The 16200-nt window shown below is 39.7% G+C and overlaps 1 protein-coding gene across 7 annotated transcripts in view; it reads right to left on the bottom strand.

The window, feature by feature from the left end:
- The window catches only part of mecom (MDS1 and EVI1 complex locus), a 92216-nt gene that overhangs the window by 7459 nt on the left and 68557 nt on the right, over positions 1–16200 (bottom strand). For 3 of the 7 annotated variants that reach the window (XM_072690685.1, XM_072690686.1, XM_072690684.1), the window contains 8 exons: positions 15727–15961; positions 14641–14788; positions 13336–13492; positions 8256–9654; positions 7806–7896; positions 6466–6492; positions 3402–3568; positions 2592–2669 (listed from right to left, as the gene is read on the bottom strand). In XM_072690685.1, coding sequence (XP_072546786.1) covers positions 2592–2669; positions 3402–3568; positions 6466–6492; positions 7806–7896; positions 8256–9654; positions 13336–13492; positions 14641–14788; positions 15727–15961 — 2302 coding nt within the window. The remainder of the gene's footprint in view (positions 1–2591; positions 2670–3401; positions 3569–6465; positions 6493–7805; positions 7897–8255; positions 9655–13335; positions 13493–14640; positions 14789–15726; positions 15962–16200) is intronic. The other 4 variants (XM_072690679.1, XM_072690682.1, XM_072690683.1 and 1 more) reach the window with 4 other exon arrangements.

Genomic DNA, 16200 nt, shown 5'->3' with positions numbered 1-16200 from the left:
ATTGCCACCACTCTATTTCTTGCTCTCTCACACAAACACATGTGGTTTCCTCTCTCAATGTGTGTACTAGACGAGCTAACATGGTAGAAAACACATGAAAACAAATAACTGAACAGTGTGTAAATTAACTACTTTTTCTGGTCTCTCATCTTGAGCCAGTTTGGTAAAACACTACTTGTCCCCCTACGTCTCTGTACACACCCAATCACCCTCTCTATCAGTGTAATTATAGGGCTCTTCCTGTCTCTCTCCTGTTCTCGCTCAGACAGCAGTAAATGTTCATTGTTTGCTTTTTAATGCTTTGCCAGCATGTGGAGATTAGGGGCTCTGGGGCAGATTGCAATGGCCTACAATACTGTGTGTGTTTGTGAGCATTTGAGAGTTTGCACAACTATGCTCACAAAGTATAGAAGAACAAATGCACAGAAAACCAATTTGTATTCCCTAAAGAACACTGGGCCTAATTCAGCAACTTCCTTGAAACCAGTGGGTGTAAAGAACCTTGTAAGTTTACAAAACCTACTCTTGATGTAATTAATTGTGAGAGTTAATGTGTGTTCATTCATGAGTATTCGTCACTTTGTATGTCTACAACTTGTCATTGTGCACCTATGCATAGTATAAATGTGTATAACAGACATTACACAGCTGGCCTTCTCTCTTCAATGCACAACTTCCTTATCTCTCTTTTTCATCTTCCAACCAAACTGCTGCCAAACTGGCAAATAATGTAATTATTCCAGTCTTCTAAATAAAACCAAATATAGAGTGGGGAAAAAAAGTATTTAGTCACCAATTGTGCAAGTTCTCCCACTTAAAAAATGAGAGAGGCCTGTAACTGACATCATAGGTAGACCTCAACTATGAGAGACAAAATGAGAAAAAACAATTCTGAAAATCACATTGTCTGACATTTACTTGCAAATAATGGTGGAAAATAAGTATTTGGTCACCTACAAACAAGCAAGACTTCTGGCTGTCACAGACCTGTAACGTCTTCTTTAAGAGGCTTCTCTGTCCTCCACTCATTACCTGTATTAATGGCACCTGGTTGAACTCGTTAACAGTATAAAAGACACCTGCCCACAATTTCAAACAGTCACACTCCAAACTCCACTATGGTGAAGACCAAAGAGCTGTCAAAGGACACCAGAAACAATATTGTAGACCTGCACCAGGCTGGGAAGACTGAATCTGCAATAGGCAAGCAGCTTGGTGTGAAGAAATCTACTGTGGGAGCAATAATCAGAAAATAGGAGACCTACAAGACCACTGCTAATCTCCCTCAACCAGGGGCTCCACACAAGATCTCAGCCGTGGGGTCAAAATGATCACAAGAACAGTGAGCAAAAATCCCAGAACCACACGGGGGGGACCTAGTGAATGACCTGCAGAAAGCTGGGACCAACATTACAAAGGCTACCGTCAGTAACACACTACGCCGCCAGGGACTCAGATCTTGCAGTGCCAGACGTGTTCCCCTGCTTAAGCCAGTACATATCCGGGCACGTCTGAAATTTGCTAGAGAGCATTTGGATGTTCCGGAAGAGTATTGGGAGAATGTCTCATGGTGAGATAAAACCAAAGTAGGACTGTTTGGTACAAACACAACTCGAGTTGCATCCAAAGAACACCATACCAACTGTGAAGCATGGGGGTGGCAACATCATGCTTTGGGGCTGTTTCTCTGCAAAGGGACTAGGACGACTGGTCCGTGTACATTAAAGAATGAATGGGGCCATGTATTGTGAGATTTTGAGTGCAAACCTCCTTCCATTAGCAAGGGCATTGAAGATGAAACGTGGCTGGGTCTTTCAGCAATGATATGACAATGATCCCAAGCACACTGCCAGGGCAACAAAGGAGTGACTTCGTAAGAAGCATTTTAAGGTCCTGGAGTGGCCTAGCCAGTCTCCAGATCTCAATCCCATAGAAAACGTTTGGAGGGAGTTGAAAGTCTGTGTTGCCCGCCAACAGCCCCAAAACATCACTGCTCTAGAGGAGATCTGCATGGAGGAATGGGCCAACATACCAGCAATGGTGTGTGCCAACCTTGTAAAGACTTACAGAACACGTTTGACCTGTCATTGCCAACAAAGGATATATAACAAAGTTTTAAGGTGAACTTTTGTTATTGACCAAATATTTATTTTCCACCATTATTTGCAAATACATTCTTTAAAAATCAGACAATGTGATTTTCTGAATTTCTTTTCTCATTTTGTCTCTCATAGTTGAGGTCTACCTATGATGTCAATTACAGGCCTCTCTCATCTTTTTAAGTGGGAGAACTTGCACAATTGGTGACTGACTAAATACTTTTTTCCCCACTGTACAAGACTCCCCTCTTTCTCTCCCTCTCTCCCTCTCTCTCAAAGAATGAACTCACAAAACATCTGTGGACTCATGGATGGATGACTTACTGAAGTTAATAAAAATGTGTGTCTGTGTGTGTGAATACATATGTGTATGTCTGCAGATCATAAGTGAAGCATACTGTAATGCGTAGTGGTCAATTTGAATGTGTGTGTGTTTTTTGCCATTTAAATTAGCATGTGTTTGTGAAAATGATGTAGATCTGTGAGTCTTACCTGTATGGCTGCTCTCCTGTGTGTGTTCTGAGATGACGTGTAAGGTTGGCTGAGCGTGGGAATATTTTACCGCAATATCTGTAAAGGAAGGAAACTCCTCTTCAGTCACAAATAGCCAGACATAACACTCTTTCTTTTACACACACACACACACACGCACACACACACACACACACACCAAAACTCTCTCTCTCTCTCAACACCTTTAAGATCACAAAATTACACAACTATTAACCTGTAATCTGTTCAATTATTAATATATTTACAAAGCATATATCTAATGTAATGTAGTATAAAGAATAAAGCATTGTAATGTTCATTTAAGCGTACATATGCTACATATTAATTTATTAGAGCATTCTTTACTTACTAACTATTCAGAAACCTTTCTAAAAACTGAAAGCTATGCAGTTATGTGAGAGTAACATACTTGCCAATGTATGAGCTACGAGCTTTGAGTTTCAGGGCTTATAAACAGTGTTAAATGCATGCTATTATGTACATTTAACCTGTCAAGAAAGACATTTTTGAGATATTTAAAGTGAGCACTTTACTACACAGTCTACATTTGTACTAAAACTGTTCATGTGCCATGGAGGACTATGGACTAAGGGCTATAAATCTGCTATCTCTGATCTCATTACATCATTTATCAGCGCACCCAAGACACAGTCTGTCTGCTCCTGCCCTTTCCAGTACAAATATTTCTATTAAAGCAATATAAAACAATTCTATTTGTTGGTTATCAAACTTAATTTCGGAATATAATTGTCGATGCCTGTGAGTGTGTGTGTTGATGGACATAGTTACCTGCAGGTATAGCGTTCTTTGCCCTTGCGCAGCAGTGTTTCGGGTAGTGTGGTTGGCGGAGCTCGGAAATCAAACATGGAGGGAACAGAACGCATGATGTCACCAGCATCTGACTTTAATGATCCAAATGATTCCAACTTTTCCGCCATGTTCTCTATCGCTGACATCTGAGGCAGAAAAAAGTTCTCTAAGTAATCATCTCCAAATCAGGTAGGTCTTGTACCAACACCAACACCAAAAGTGCTTCAAGAAAGTGACAGTGACAGGGTAAAAGGCACCAAAGACTCATTGATGCAATCCTCACCTCACAACATACAAGGGGTTAACGAATCTGCTGATAACATGTGGGTGCCAGATACCACAGGACACCTTCAGAGGTCTTGTGGAGTCCATGCATCAATGGGTCAGGATGGCACAGGGGGACTAACTCAGGTGGTATTAATGTTATTTTTTGACTTTCTGACATAATGTGAATCTGACAGTTATTTTTTATATTGTGTGCACATTTGTTGATGAATGAACAGAAATGCTCCAAACTTCAAAATCTCCAGTGAAGGTTCTTTTCTTTTCTTGTTATCCCACACATGTCAAACTTTTACATAGCTTGCTTCTACACAGCATGATCAATGCACGCACACACACACAAATACACACTTATATTAAAGTAGGCCCCCCGCCACACACACACACACACACAGATGGATGTGAAAATGTACAGGGACTGCGGCCAATTTACTAATGAAGTTGAACGACTGCTTTCATCAGAAGTGGACTAATTCTCAGAGGAGCGGCAAGACACATGGACATGTCAGCCAGTGTATGGGAACAGTTTACAGCCAAAGGCGATGTGTGTGCATGTTTGTGAACTTTCATGCATATAGGAGGATGTGTGTGTGTTTATATGTCTATATGTGTGTATCTGCATTTATAGGTCTGTACAAGGATGTATGTATGTCTGTATTATTGCAGTTGGCATTAGTGCACATTTACAAATGTTTGCCAGGATGTGTTTAGTGTGTGTATACTGATGTGTAGTATGTGTGTAAGTGTGCAAAAAGTGTAGGCTGTGCAGAGATTACTGTATGTCCTTATTTCTTCATATGTAAAAGATTGTGTGTGTATTTGTGTGTGGTGCAGAGCTGGAGTGATTCATGTTCTCGGTTGGGTTGTAAAGCATTCAGTGCACAATGTGAACAGACAGCACATTTGTCAATATGAAAGATGTTGACATTACTGATCAAGGCTGAGACAGGGATAATAATGATATCGTCAGGCTGAGAGAGAAGGGAGAAGAGGACGTGTACGTGTGTTCATCGGGCAGGGGGCCCCTGAGGGTCCAGTAACGCCAAAGCTCTTTCATGCTGTTCCAGCAAATTTGCATTATTTTGTGTGTATTGAATTTTCTGGTGTAAGCGCCTTCTTTTTTCAATATGTATTTAATATATTTCAAAATGGGTTGGAAATCAGACCTGATGCACAGTGAAAGGCACAAACATATAATAACATGTGCGCGCACACACACACACATACACACACAGGGTTCCCATTTCATACATGGTTTTGGCTAAGGTTTTAACAAACAAAAAGGAAGAAAAGCACAAAGGAAGAATGAGGAGAGATAGAGACAGACAGAAAGAAAGAAAGTTTAGGAAGTTATTCAGAAGAAAAGAAGTAAAAACAACAAAGACTGCACAAGATGGGATATGGGGTAATGGAAAAAAAATAGAGCAGGAAAGAGTAAATACAAAACTACAGGAAGAAAAATAAATAAAAGAAGAGAGAGAGAGAGAGAGAGAGAGAGAGAGAGAGAGAGAGACTTATATGGTCACTTATATGCATTAGCAGCAGGTTGGTTATGGTGATAGGCTTAATGCTTTGTTAGTTTTCAAACTCAATAAAGGCCTTTAAATCTTCTCACCATTACTGCACTAAACCTGTCCACTCTAACCAACTGCACTGAAACCTATTGGCTACCACACACACACGCACATGTCATATTAACTTTTACTGTATTTCCGGTAGAACGGTGGTCTAACATTAATGTAACAATATTTTCTAATAGTAGTAATTTTGCATTTTGAATATTAATTTAAAAATGATGAAGTCAGCATATATAAAAACCAAAAACATCGCTCTCATTTCTACCATCTCTCTCTCTCTCTCTCTCTCTTTCTCTCTCTCACTTAGTGTGTATAGATGAGATATGCTTCATTAGTGAGATGCATTCTCAATTGTTGATCTTATCAGGGTACCAGATGTCTGGAAGTTCCCTCACCCCCACCACCCCACCCCACAGAAATAATATGGTCCCAGAGAGACGTCTGCCCCTTGCTGATGTGGACCCCCGTCTGTTTCTCTCTCTCTCTCTGTAAACAACAGCATTCTCAAACTTTCAGTATTATCAGCAGCAGCCATCAGAAATAAGAACAGAACAACTGCACTACTAGATGACTGATTTGGACACACACAAACACACGCACAAACAAACACCTCTTTTATCATGTATACCATGAAAATACTACTCGCAACAAAAAACATTTTTATACATGCTGTGGTAAGCGCTGGTGTGTAATAGATGATAAATGAATCAATTATGGAACTAATATATATATATATATATATATATATATATATATTCATCATGACAAGCTGTTTCAGCTTCTCTGTAATAAAGCTGATTAATGTGCTCACTGACTGCAGTCATTTATGAGTGACGGACAGAGACACTGAGTGTTTGGATTGATTCATATTTAACATGTTTGTGTTATTTATTAATGCATTGATATTTGTATGTATATATATGTATTTAAATGCATTTCTAAGTGTGTACATGTGTCATACACTATCATTCAAAAGCTAGCTGTGTGTGAGTGTGTATGTGCACTTCTTGTGCATGCACTGTAAGAAGTGCATGGCCTGAAAATTGTAATCTAGGTTCTAAGTGAAAGCATACACAGGGCTTACTCTAAACCATATTTAATTAGTAATATATATACTCAGTTTTATTCAAAAGAGAAATGTGACTTTTGTGGAAGCAATAAAAAAGTGATTACAAAAAACTTACCCAGGTTCTTTGATCAGGCATGCGGAACTGGCGGCGGGACAAAAGGAAACAGTGAATCAAAATAAAGTCTCACAAAGATGAACAGATGGATGACTGACTAGAAGATGGAACGCCATTGTCTGTTCCTCAGCCCTGACAGAAATGACTATGCCTAAACCGCAACTCCCATGATGCATCCCATCCCACGATAATAATGATAATAATAATTTTAAGACAGAGACAGTTGAAATGCAACATGGGGCTTGAGAACGTTAGCACTGCTACAATTAACAAGCACTCTTTAACTCTTTAATACTTGTGGTGCTGATAGGTGTGTGTCGCGGGTGTGCAGCAGTAAAGTGTATGCTGATAGGTCACCTCGTTAGACTGTGTGTGGCAGGCATGTGGATGCTATTGAGCACAGACACTGAGCAGACATGCAGTATAAATCTGCCTAGTCAAACAGCCTGTAAAATAGTGCCTGGAACAGCCTATAAAACACTATAGCACAGGCCTGTGTGTGAGTTTTTCTCTGTATATATGTGTTTGTGTGGGAACAGTGCTAACACACACGCACACAGACACACACACAAAACTTCAGTCACAAATAAAGTATCTGGTTATTTTAAAGGGGAATCATATTATAATATCCTAGTAAAAGGCACACATGCAGGGGGACGTGTCAACACAAAGATGTCCATGTTCAGCACATCTGGACTGCATCATTAACTATAGTATGTACAGACATAATCACTAAAACACTGCACTGCTATGCAAGGCCATACTGTATAAGAAGTTTTTCTTCTGCACTTGGAAATGGTATGTAAGGCACGACTCAATATGTTTATGTATTTTCAAAAATTATTTAGTAATAAGTAGTTTGGCAATGTCCATTATAAATATTAAGACAATTCTATTTTTTATTTATATGTAAGTATATTTTTATTTTCTTTTTGTTATTTAATAACCCAGCTGTGAGGTTGTACTTTAGTCTGGCTATGTCTCACTGTAAGATATTTAGATGTTTGTTATACACACAACTTATTATTAATTACTTAATGGTCAGAACCAACAGCATATTTCCAATCCATGTCATGAGAAATTAAAGCTTTTTAAGAGCAAAAACATATTCTACCTGCACCTACTTAACTACATAAAAACTGTTATATAATTACATAAAAAATGTAGAATGTTGAGATCGGAACATGTGGATTGCTGAAGAAAAGCTACTGGTAAAACACTGGATGGATGTGGATAAAACAGAATTTTTCAGAGAACACTGGGAAGAAAACACTGAGCTAATGTCTGGTAAATTTGGGAAGATTGGGATGAAAATGTTGGAAAACTTTTCAGAATCTTACCTGTGGGTGGAAGAGGAAGCCTGGTGTGGGACGCATATATTTTTCTTTCAGCACCTCAAACGGATCACTCGCTTTCCTCTTTTCAACCCTGCTAAAATTTAACTTCCATCAGTTCTTAGACAAAGGAGATACAATACTCCAGACTTGCTCATTAACCCCTTTAAATAGATTTGTTTTAACAGTTTTGTATGCCCTTTGAAGCATAAATAACAAATGGTGAGAACAGCTATATTGGCATATTATTAATAAATAAAAGTAACTTTATTAATGTGTGTTTGCCGTGTTTGGCCACGCTAAATTACTTATTTAGTCATTTTTTTATTGAGAAGTACTTAACACAACTGTTGTAGTAAATTAAACATAAAACTTAACTAGCTACCATAACTATATACATAATATCAAATGATAATACACGATATGGTTAGGTGTTGAGCTGGTGATTGACAGTACCTGTAGATAGGGTCCATGAAGAAGGGGGTGGGTCGCGCATGCTGGAGGGAGGGGTCTCCTTTAGGAGTCTCTGCCTCAAATCTTCCCTCTCCATATACGTGGTTCTTCCGTGACTCCTCGCCTCTGATGCATGTTCCTCGGCTCCGCCCACCCAGACTCAAGTCCAGTGGCTGGTCTTGATTGGCTGGGCGTATGAGGGATGTCTCAGGCTTTGAGACACAGGTTGGAGGCAGGCGTTCCTCTTTGCGCTTGGTGGTGAGGTCAAAGGGTGATTCAGTGCTCCTGCCCTGTGGTCTCTTACTCTCCACTGGCGGGCTCTCCGGTTCCCCCTTGTGGGCTGGAGGCCTCAGTGTCTCTCCCTCACGGAACGCATAGACTGGGGGTGAGAAAGCAGGAAAAAAGGACAGTGGAAACATGGAAGGATATGGCAGCGTGCCCCCTTTTTTATCGTGCAGGCTAGCCAACCCAGTAGAGCCAAAGTATTTCTCTGCAATGGAGGCAATTGCCTTGATGGAGTCGTTGACTGCTCCGGACACTGCAGTGTTTTCATCTAGAGGTGGAGAGAAAAGCCCCGGCGGTGGTAAGTTGCCTCCATTACCGTTAGTGGCATTGCTGCTGCTTGAGCTGCTGATGAGAGTGGGTCTTTGGTCAGTGTTAGAACTGCCAGACTTCCTCTTGGGCCCTTTCATGCTTTCTCTCACCCTGTCTCGATCTCGTTCCCGGTCACTCTCTGCATCGCTGTCCAGTTCTGACCCAGAAGTACTCTCCAGCTCACTTCCACTGGGAGTGCTGACATCGTCCAGATCGCTGCTCTCAGACTGGTCACTTATCTTGGTCTTTTGGGCCTGACCTTCTCTTTGACGCTCTAAGTCTTCTTCTGCTTCCTCATTTAAGGAGTGTTTGTGGAAGCTTTTCAGAAAGTCATGGGACTCCTGTGTTCCAGGTAAAGGTAAGGGACTCTTTCGAAGGTCTGCCCCTGGCAGACCCTTTACCGGTGATGTGGCTGGCACAATTGAGGGCCGATGGTACAGCCCAGATGGAAAGAGTCCCGGAAAACCGAAAGGGAATGCTGGCGGAGCAGCTGGGAATGTCAGGCCATTGTGGTGTCGATTGGCTCCAAAATAGTCCGCCAGACCAGCTGAGCCGGGTCCCATCCCGGCCAAAGCGGACTTGTCCAGTCCAGGGCCACCAGGGAGAGTAATGCCAGGACCAAAGAGCCCTCCTGCGGCAGCAAAATGATTTTTCCCCTCACAGAAACGGCGATGTTTGTTGAGTGAGGAGGTGGTGCTAAACATCTGCCCGCAGTCTTTACACTTGATCTGCGTCCGGCAGTCAGCATGCATTCGTTTATGTCTGCACAGGTTTGAGAACTGGGTATAGGATTTGTGGCAAACCTCACCTGTAGAAACACACACCATAATAATTTAATGGGAGGTATGAATATACAATGCCTCACAAATATTCAGTACGCACAGAATAATGATGCATTTTAAATGTCCTCATTAACTTATAAAATCGACATTCTCCATATTCTGACTACCAAGCAGTTTGCATTCGGTGTTGTAATTGACAACTACTAAAGTTATCATATGTTTCACTTGGGAACTTGGTAATATGGACACGTTTAAGTATACCAATTGTATTTACAACTTTATCACCTGTGCAAGTGAAATTCCTTGTGATAAATATGAGAGTTTAAGAGTTTATGAGGCCCAGTTGAACACACCAGAAGAGAGCAGGGAACGGCGTAAAACTGTTAAACACACCAGCAAACACAATTGAATAGACTAATAACTGCATGCCCACATGATAATTTATTTTCTCACACACTCACACACAGAACGATATGGTGACACAATGACACAGAGTGACAAAGGGACACAGACTGAAACTTGGAGACAGAGACAGCACAATGCCGCTATTTTCGTCGTGAGAAGGAAACTGAATTGAATGAATCCTATCCTGCAGGTCCGTTCCCATGGACCACATTCACTGACCTGTCTCTCTCTATCTCCCACTCTCTCTCTCTCTCACAGACATACATCTACACACACACATTCTCAAATATCTTAGTCTTCAAACTTCTTTAAAAGCTTTATGATTTATTATATACCAACAATGCCAAAACTTTCTTCCTTTCAGTTTTTTTAAATGTGCAGTCTTACAAAAACATGTAAGAAGGCGCGACCAAATATATGCCTTGATGCAGTAATATGCACTTACAATACAACTGAAACATTTAATTCACAAAGACTGTCAAGGTGTAAGGTATATTTTTGACTACTCTTGGCTTGACACACTGCCAACTGCATTATGTAGCTTTGGTTAAGTGAGAAGGACAATGACTTGTGAGAACTGTGCAATACTGCTTAACCCAAACCATATTTATGTAAAATTCTGTAATATTACGTCCGCCTCAGTTCAGAGGTTTTGTATCACTCAGCTTGTCCAGAAATGTGTGCCCTTCAAAGCATGTATACTTGTCGACTGTAGGGGAAGCCAATAAGCATAAAATACCAATTCTCACATAATGCTGCTTTAAAAGATAATTCATGCAAAACTTTTTTTAACTGGAAAGGCTACAGAATCAGCTGTACTTCCAACATTCCCCATTTTTTAAACCAAGTTCAAAGGGCGTAATACATCTGTTCCAGAGTTTTCACTAACACGCTCCTTACAATTGACAATCTACATTTGCAATACACTGATCTTTTCACACTACATACTGTATATAGGCAGCACTCCAGCACACTAGCAATGACTCAAGGTTAAGGCAATAAAAACCCCATCCGTATTCCCAACACAACACCTCACATGAGAAATTAAGCCTTTAAAGCTTCATCATAATTCACTGTAATCCATCGTAAATTTATGGAAGGTTAAAAGAAATTGTGGGGAAGGAGAAGATGAGGCACGTGTGTATGAGCCAGAGCGTGTGTAATGGGAGGTGGGCATTAAGTGTGAAGTTAGAGTGATCTGAAGTTCTACTCTTAGGTCTGTTTATGACTTAGCTCTCTCCTCTAGGCCTGGATCAAAAGACCATGTGTAAATATTAGTGTAAAGGCTGAGGACAACACTCTGTGTGTGAATGAGTATGTGTGTGTGTGTGTAGTCATCTTATCCTTCCTGTTCAGACGCATATGCACATCTGTAACTCACACATACACACACACAGGACGAACAGGTGTGTGTGCAAGCAGAAAGATATGCACTTTCCGTGTATTTTATCAGCCCTTCATAAACTGAAACTAAATATTATAAACACATTCCACAGTGCTGAATGTTTAACGGCCCAGTGGAGATGTAACAATGTGTGTGTAGTTGGTGGTGGGGGCTGGATATGGTGTATGATGACTTACATTAAAAAGGACATCTCATGAAATAAAAAGCTAATTTTTTATAGAGGCTGCAAGAGCTATTTTGAATAAATTTTATATATATATATATATATATATATATATATATACATTTAAATCAAAAGTTTAAATCAGATGTATTTCTTTTGACTGTTACTGTACGTGTGTGTGTGCGAGGTAAACCCTTTATAAAGCGCTATTGTATTTTTTAACATTACAGATTTCATTCAGATATCAAGATTTAACTCAGTCAGAATAAAAGTGTAATTTGACCAAATCCAGTAAAACTGGATACAGGTGCCACACACACACATTTACAGGCTTTGTGCTCATTGGAGCAACTAGACCATGAGAGCTGAAATGGTTCATGTATAGTTCATGTGCAAGTGAAGTGAATTCACGTCAAACAAACAAAGCCCCCCACAGATGCAGCTGCTGGCTGGGCTGCTGTGCGAGTGCGTTTGTGTGTGCGTCCGTTAACATAGTCATTAGCTGTTGTTAGGGCTGCTTGTTTAAATGCTGATTGCTGTAAATGGCTGTGTACCGAGCCCATTGCAGGCATGTGGTAGCTATTTGTCTGGAATGGCCGTTGTCGGCTTGTTACTGTCTGACTAAGGCAGCATGGCCAAGCTGAGGTCAGAGTATGTGGGGTCAGTGCACTAGGGGTCACACACATCATACACAGACTACAGTTTTAAAAATCCATCTTTTAATCTGTGAATTCAGTTTTAAATAAAAAAAATACTAGTTTTAAAACAAGTATATTAGAAAATGAAGTGTCTGACCTTTTGGGAGGCCAAGAAGCGAGCACTGGAGTTACTGAACTTCACTTTGGATTAAAGCTTTTGCTTGGATTAATGCTTATCTCTGCTCTGAACTCTAGTGGACAGCAGTTACTTTCAAACCAATAAGATTTTCTCTAGAACTAGTTAAATCACAAAGTTAAATGTAGCTGTTATACAAACATTCTATATGAAAAATTTATATAACAGGATACTGTATTTAAAGACACACATACACACGCACACATACACACAAATAATCCTGCTTTTGGGAAAGTAAATAATCCTGCTTTGGGAATAAAAAACATTTAGGTAATATGCTGCTACATACATTTTACCTGTTTCATTAAAACTACATAAAACAAGCTCAAAGTAATGTCCCTCAGACAGACCAGACTGGCATAATTGACATCATATCATATAGAGGAAAGCGCCACCAAGTGGTGAAAATTAACAGAGGAACATGATGTGATGACAGAAACTGCAAACACATTAGAAAACAAAACCAATTACAGAAAAATGAAAAGACTACTGTACGAAATCTGACGAAACATCACCTTAGTAATGTAGAAAAATAAGTAATGAGGCTTCAGTGCGGAAACACTGCTGCTGAAAAAGTCAAACAAAACACCCTGCTGATAAACTCACTGTTGCACGCCCCCTAAGCAGTCAAGAGAAGTACATATGGATAGACTTGGTGGAGCTTTCCTGGGGCTTTTTTTCATTTTCAAAAGTTATTTGATCAGATTTTTGGCTTCAAGAGCAGAATTATCCTAAACCTGCAATCTGGCCATGGCATTAGCTAGTTCACAGATTGAAAACCAACAAGAAGCCAAAGATCCAGTCAGGTAAGTTTGAATACGTAGCCCCTGGTGTGTGTACATGTGGTGTGTTGGAGAAAGAAGCGTGCAGACTTACATATGAAGGAGGTGAGAGACTTACATATGAAGGGCTTGACAGAGGAGTGGATGTGTTTGTGCTGTTTGAGGCCGGATGATGTGGCAAATGTTTTGCCGCAGTCAGGGCAGGCATGGGCCCGGGCACCGACATGCTGGGAGCGGATGTGCCTCTGCAAGTTACTTGGGTCCGTAAACACCTGCTGGGGAGAGCCAGAGAACGGGCGAGAGAGTTTATATACACATGCATGCATTTACAATTTACACTGCAAATAAATTATTTAAGAATATACAATGATTCTAATATTTTATTCAGGCATTAAAAGCTCTGACACAGGGTTTGATGGGTTTGTACATTATGCAGAGAGGGCTTTTTAGCCTCATTTTAACATTACCAAAATCTGACCAACTTTTGTCAAAGAACAGGGAATTCTTGAAGTAATTTGATTTTAGCTTGCTATTTTAGCAATTTATTATTACTACTATTATTGCAGTTAAGCTTTTTATTTCACGTTTCACTGCTAGCTCTCATTCCAGTGCTATTTTAATTTCATTAGTATTTCCAAGGATAATAACCCTGTTGGTCACCTGCCTTTTGTTCCAACAGAAAATATGCCTTTTACAAAATGTCATGGGCATATGTTTTTATTTAGGCTATATTTGCGTGGCAAGTTTAATTACTTTTTGATCACATTTTTTTAAATTACTTTTGTAAATGGTTATACACATAAATGTGTCAAAAAAAGAATCCCATTCTCCTCTAGTTGACTTGAGATAGCAAAACAAATAACACAAAAAAGGAATATAATAAGCATATAACTAATGGATATACAAATAAAGTAACAGCAACGAGCTTTAGATTTAACAGAGATTTAACTATTTAACCTGAGAAAAACACATCTATAGGTTCTAGATGTGCTTAGGGGTGGGATAAAAAACAAAACAATACATCCTTAAAATTCTCTCTCATGGTCATATTTCCTGACTCCAAAATAGAACTTGAAGTGCAATCAATGCAGACTGTGCAAAATGTGGGCCCTTAAATTAATCAGAATCAGAATCAGAATCTCTTTATTTCTCAAGTATGTTACACATACAAGGAATTTGTCTTGAGTGAGAGCAACACGTATGACAAGTAACAAAAACACAGAACACAGATTATTTACAGTATTAAACTAAAGGAAAATTACACTTAACAATAAATAGGATAGGGGATAAATAAATAAAAAAAGTAAAAGTACTAAAGGTAATAAAGAGCTGAAGAAGCTGAGAGATGTGAAACAGGTCTTCTCTGTAACACATATTTACTCTCTCACACTCATCCACTCACGCAGCGATTCCTGGACTCTACCTTTGAGCAGTTTTCACATTCATAATGCTTTCCACTGTCATGTGACATCTGATGGCGAATCAGGTTGGACTTCCAGTTGAAGGCCTTTGGGCACTGGTCACACTTATACTCCCGCTCCTCAGAGTGGGAGAGAGAGTGAGCCTCCAGACTTGATGGGAGGAGAGAGAAAGAGAGAAACAACATCAGAAAAGATACAGCCTTCTAGACAAATAATAACATTTTCATGATCTCATCACGTCCTGCGTTCTGATTAGGGAAAAGAAAATCACTCCCAGACTTGTACTCGGGGTGAACCCCTGCCGCCAGCTGAGGTGAGGTGATTTTTACAGATGCTGTAATCTTTAAACAGATTATATAAAATATATGTAAACAGACTATGAAGTACATAAAAAACGGTTTACTCACATGATTGCACTAAAATCATAGACATAGGTAATGTGGATGGGATTGGTTTTCTCTTGGGGGTGTAGTAAGGAATCAAAGTATTGTTTTGGCCCTTTTATATCTGTCAAACATTTTATGAATTATATGACCTCCTGTCTGTAAACATTATACACACTATAAAATGAACAGTACATATAAGGTTATAATGATTCTGTGTGAACCGGTTGGTTGAAAAGTACTGGCCTACCTCAAGTACCTGAACTAATGATTAGTACAGTATAAGAGGCAACACTGGGGTTGAATACCCTGTTTATGACTCCTGAAGTTAGCTCTCAATAACAGCAGTTGCCAAATGCCATACATGTAAAATATACAACAGCATTAATTCAAACTTGTAATATGCTAGGATAGTACTTCTCTGTTTATGCAGCAATTTGATTTCCTAGTCCCATCGCCACAGAAATGGTATGCAAATAACTATGATGGCACATATATGGCACATATATTTTTTTTAAATACAATGTATGAAACTTTAATACATAACAGTCGTCTCATGGCAGCAATGGTTAACAAACATAATCCTGTCCAATCATATGCTCTTATTATAATTATATTCTCACACCTCCCCACATAAATGACTTAGTGGCTATGCCAAGTTCAACATTTGTGTGTGTGCATGTGTGTATGTATGAATGTTCTCACCTCTGAGTGTCAGGAAACACTTGCTCACACTCCTTGCACTCTTGCGGGGAGTCTGCTGGGTGCAGCAGGAGTGGGTGGAGCTCAGTGTTTTCGCCATCGCTGACCGGGATGCCCTGTTCAGTCAGAATGAAGTGTGACGGGGGCCGGGTGGAGCAGGACTGCTTCTGATGCTCTAGCAGCTCAGGGCCAGAGGAGAAGTGCTGCTCACAATCTTCACAACGGAACTCATGCTCTTCTAGAGACACAACACCACAGCAGAGTCATTGTGTGTGTGTGTGTGTGCATGAGATTGATGAAAGATTGAGACTGTAGATTTGTGTATAGAGCATGAACTGAGTGTGTTTGTGTGTGAACTATTAACCGATTTATTTATTAATTTCATTTAAATATCATTTCATTTAAATGTAGTGCCACATAATATAATAATAATAATAATAATAATAATAATAATAATAATAATAATAATATATATTA

This window comes from Salminus brasiliensis, chromosome 11 (genome assembly GCF_030463535.1).
Source record: "Salminus brasiliensis chromosome 11, fSalBra1.hap2, whole genome shotgun sequence".
In the NCBI taxonomy this organism is placed as follows: domain Eukaryota; kingdom Metazoa; phylum Chordata; class Actinopteri; order Characiformes; family Bryconidae; genus Salminus; species Salminus brasiliensis.
Note: the sequence above shows the minus strand (reverse complement) of the source record. Positions and strands in the feature narration are given on the sequence as shown.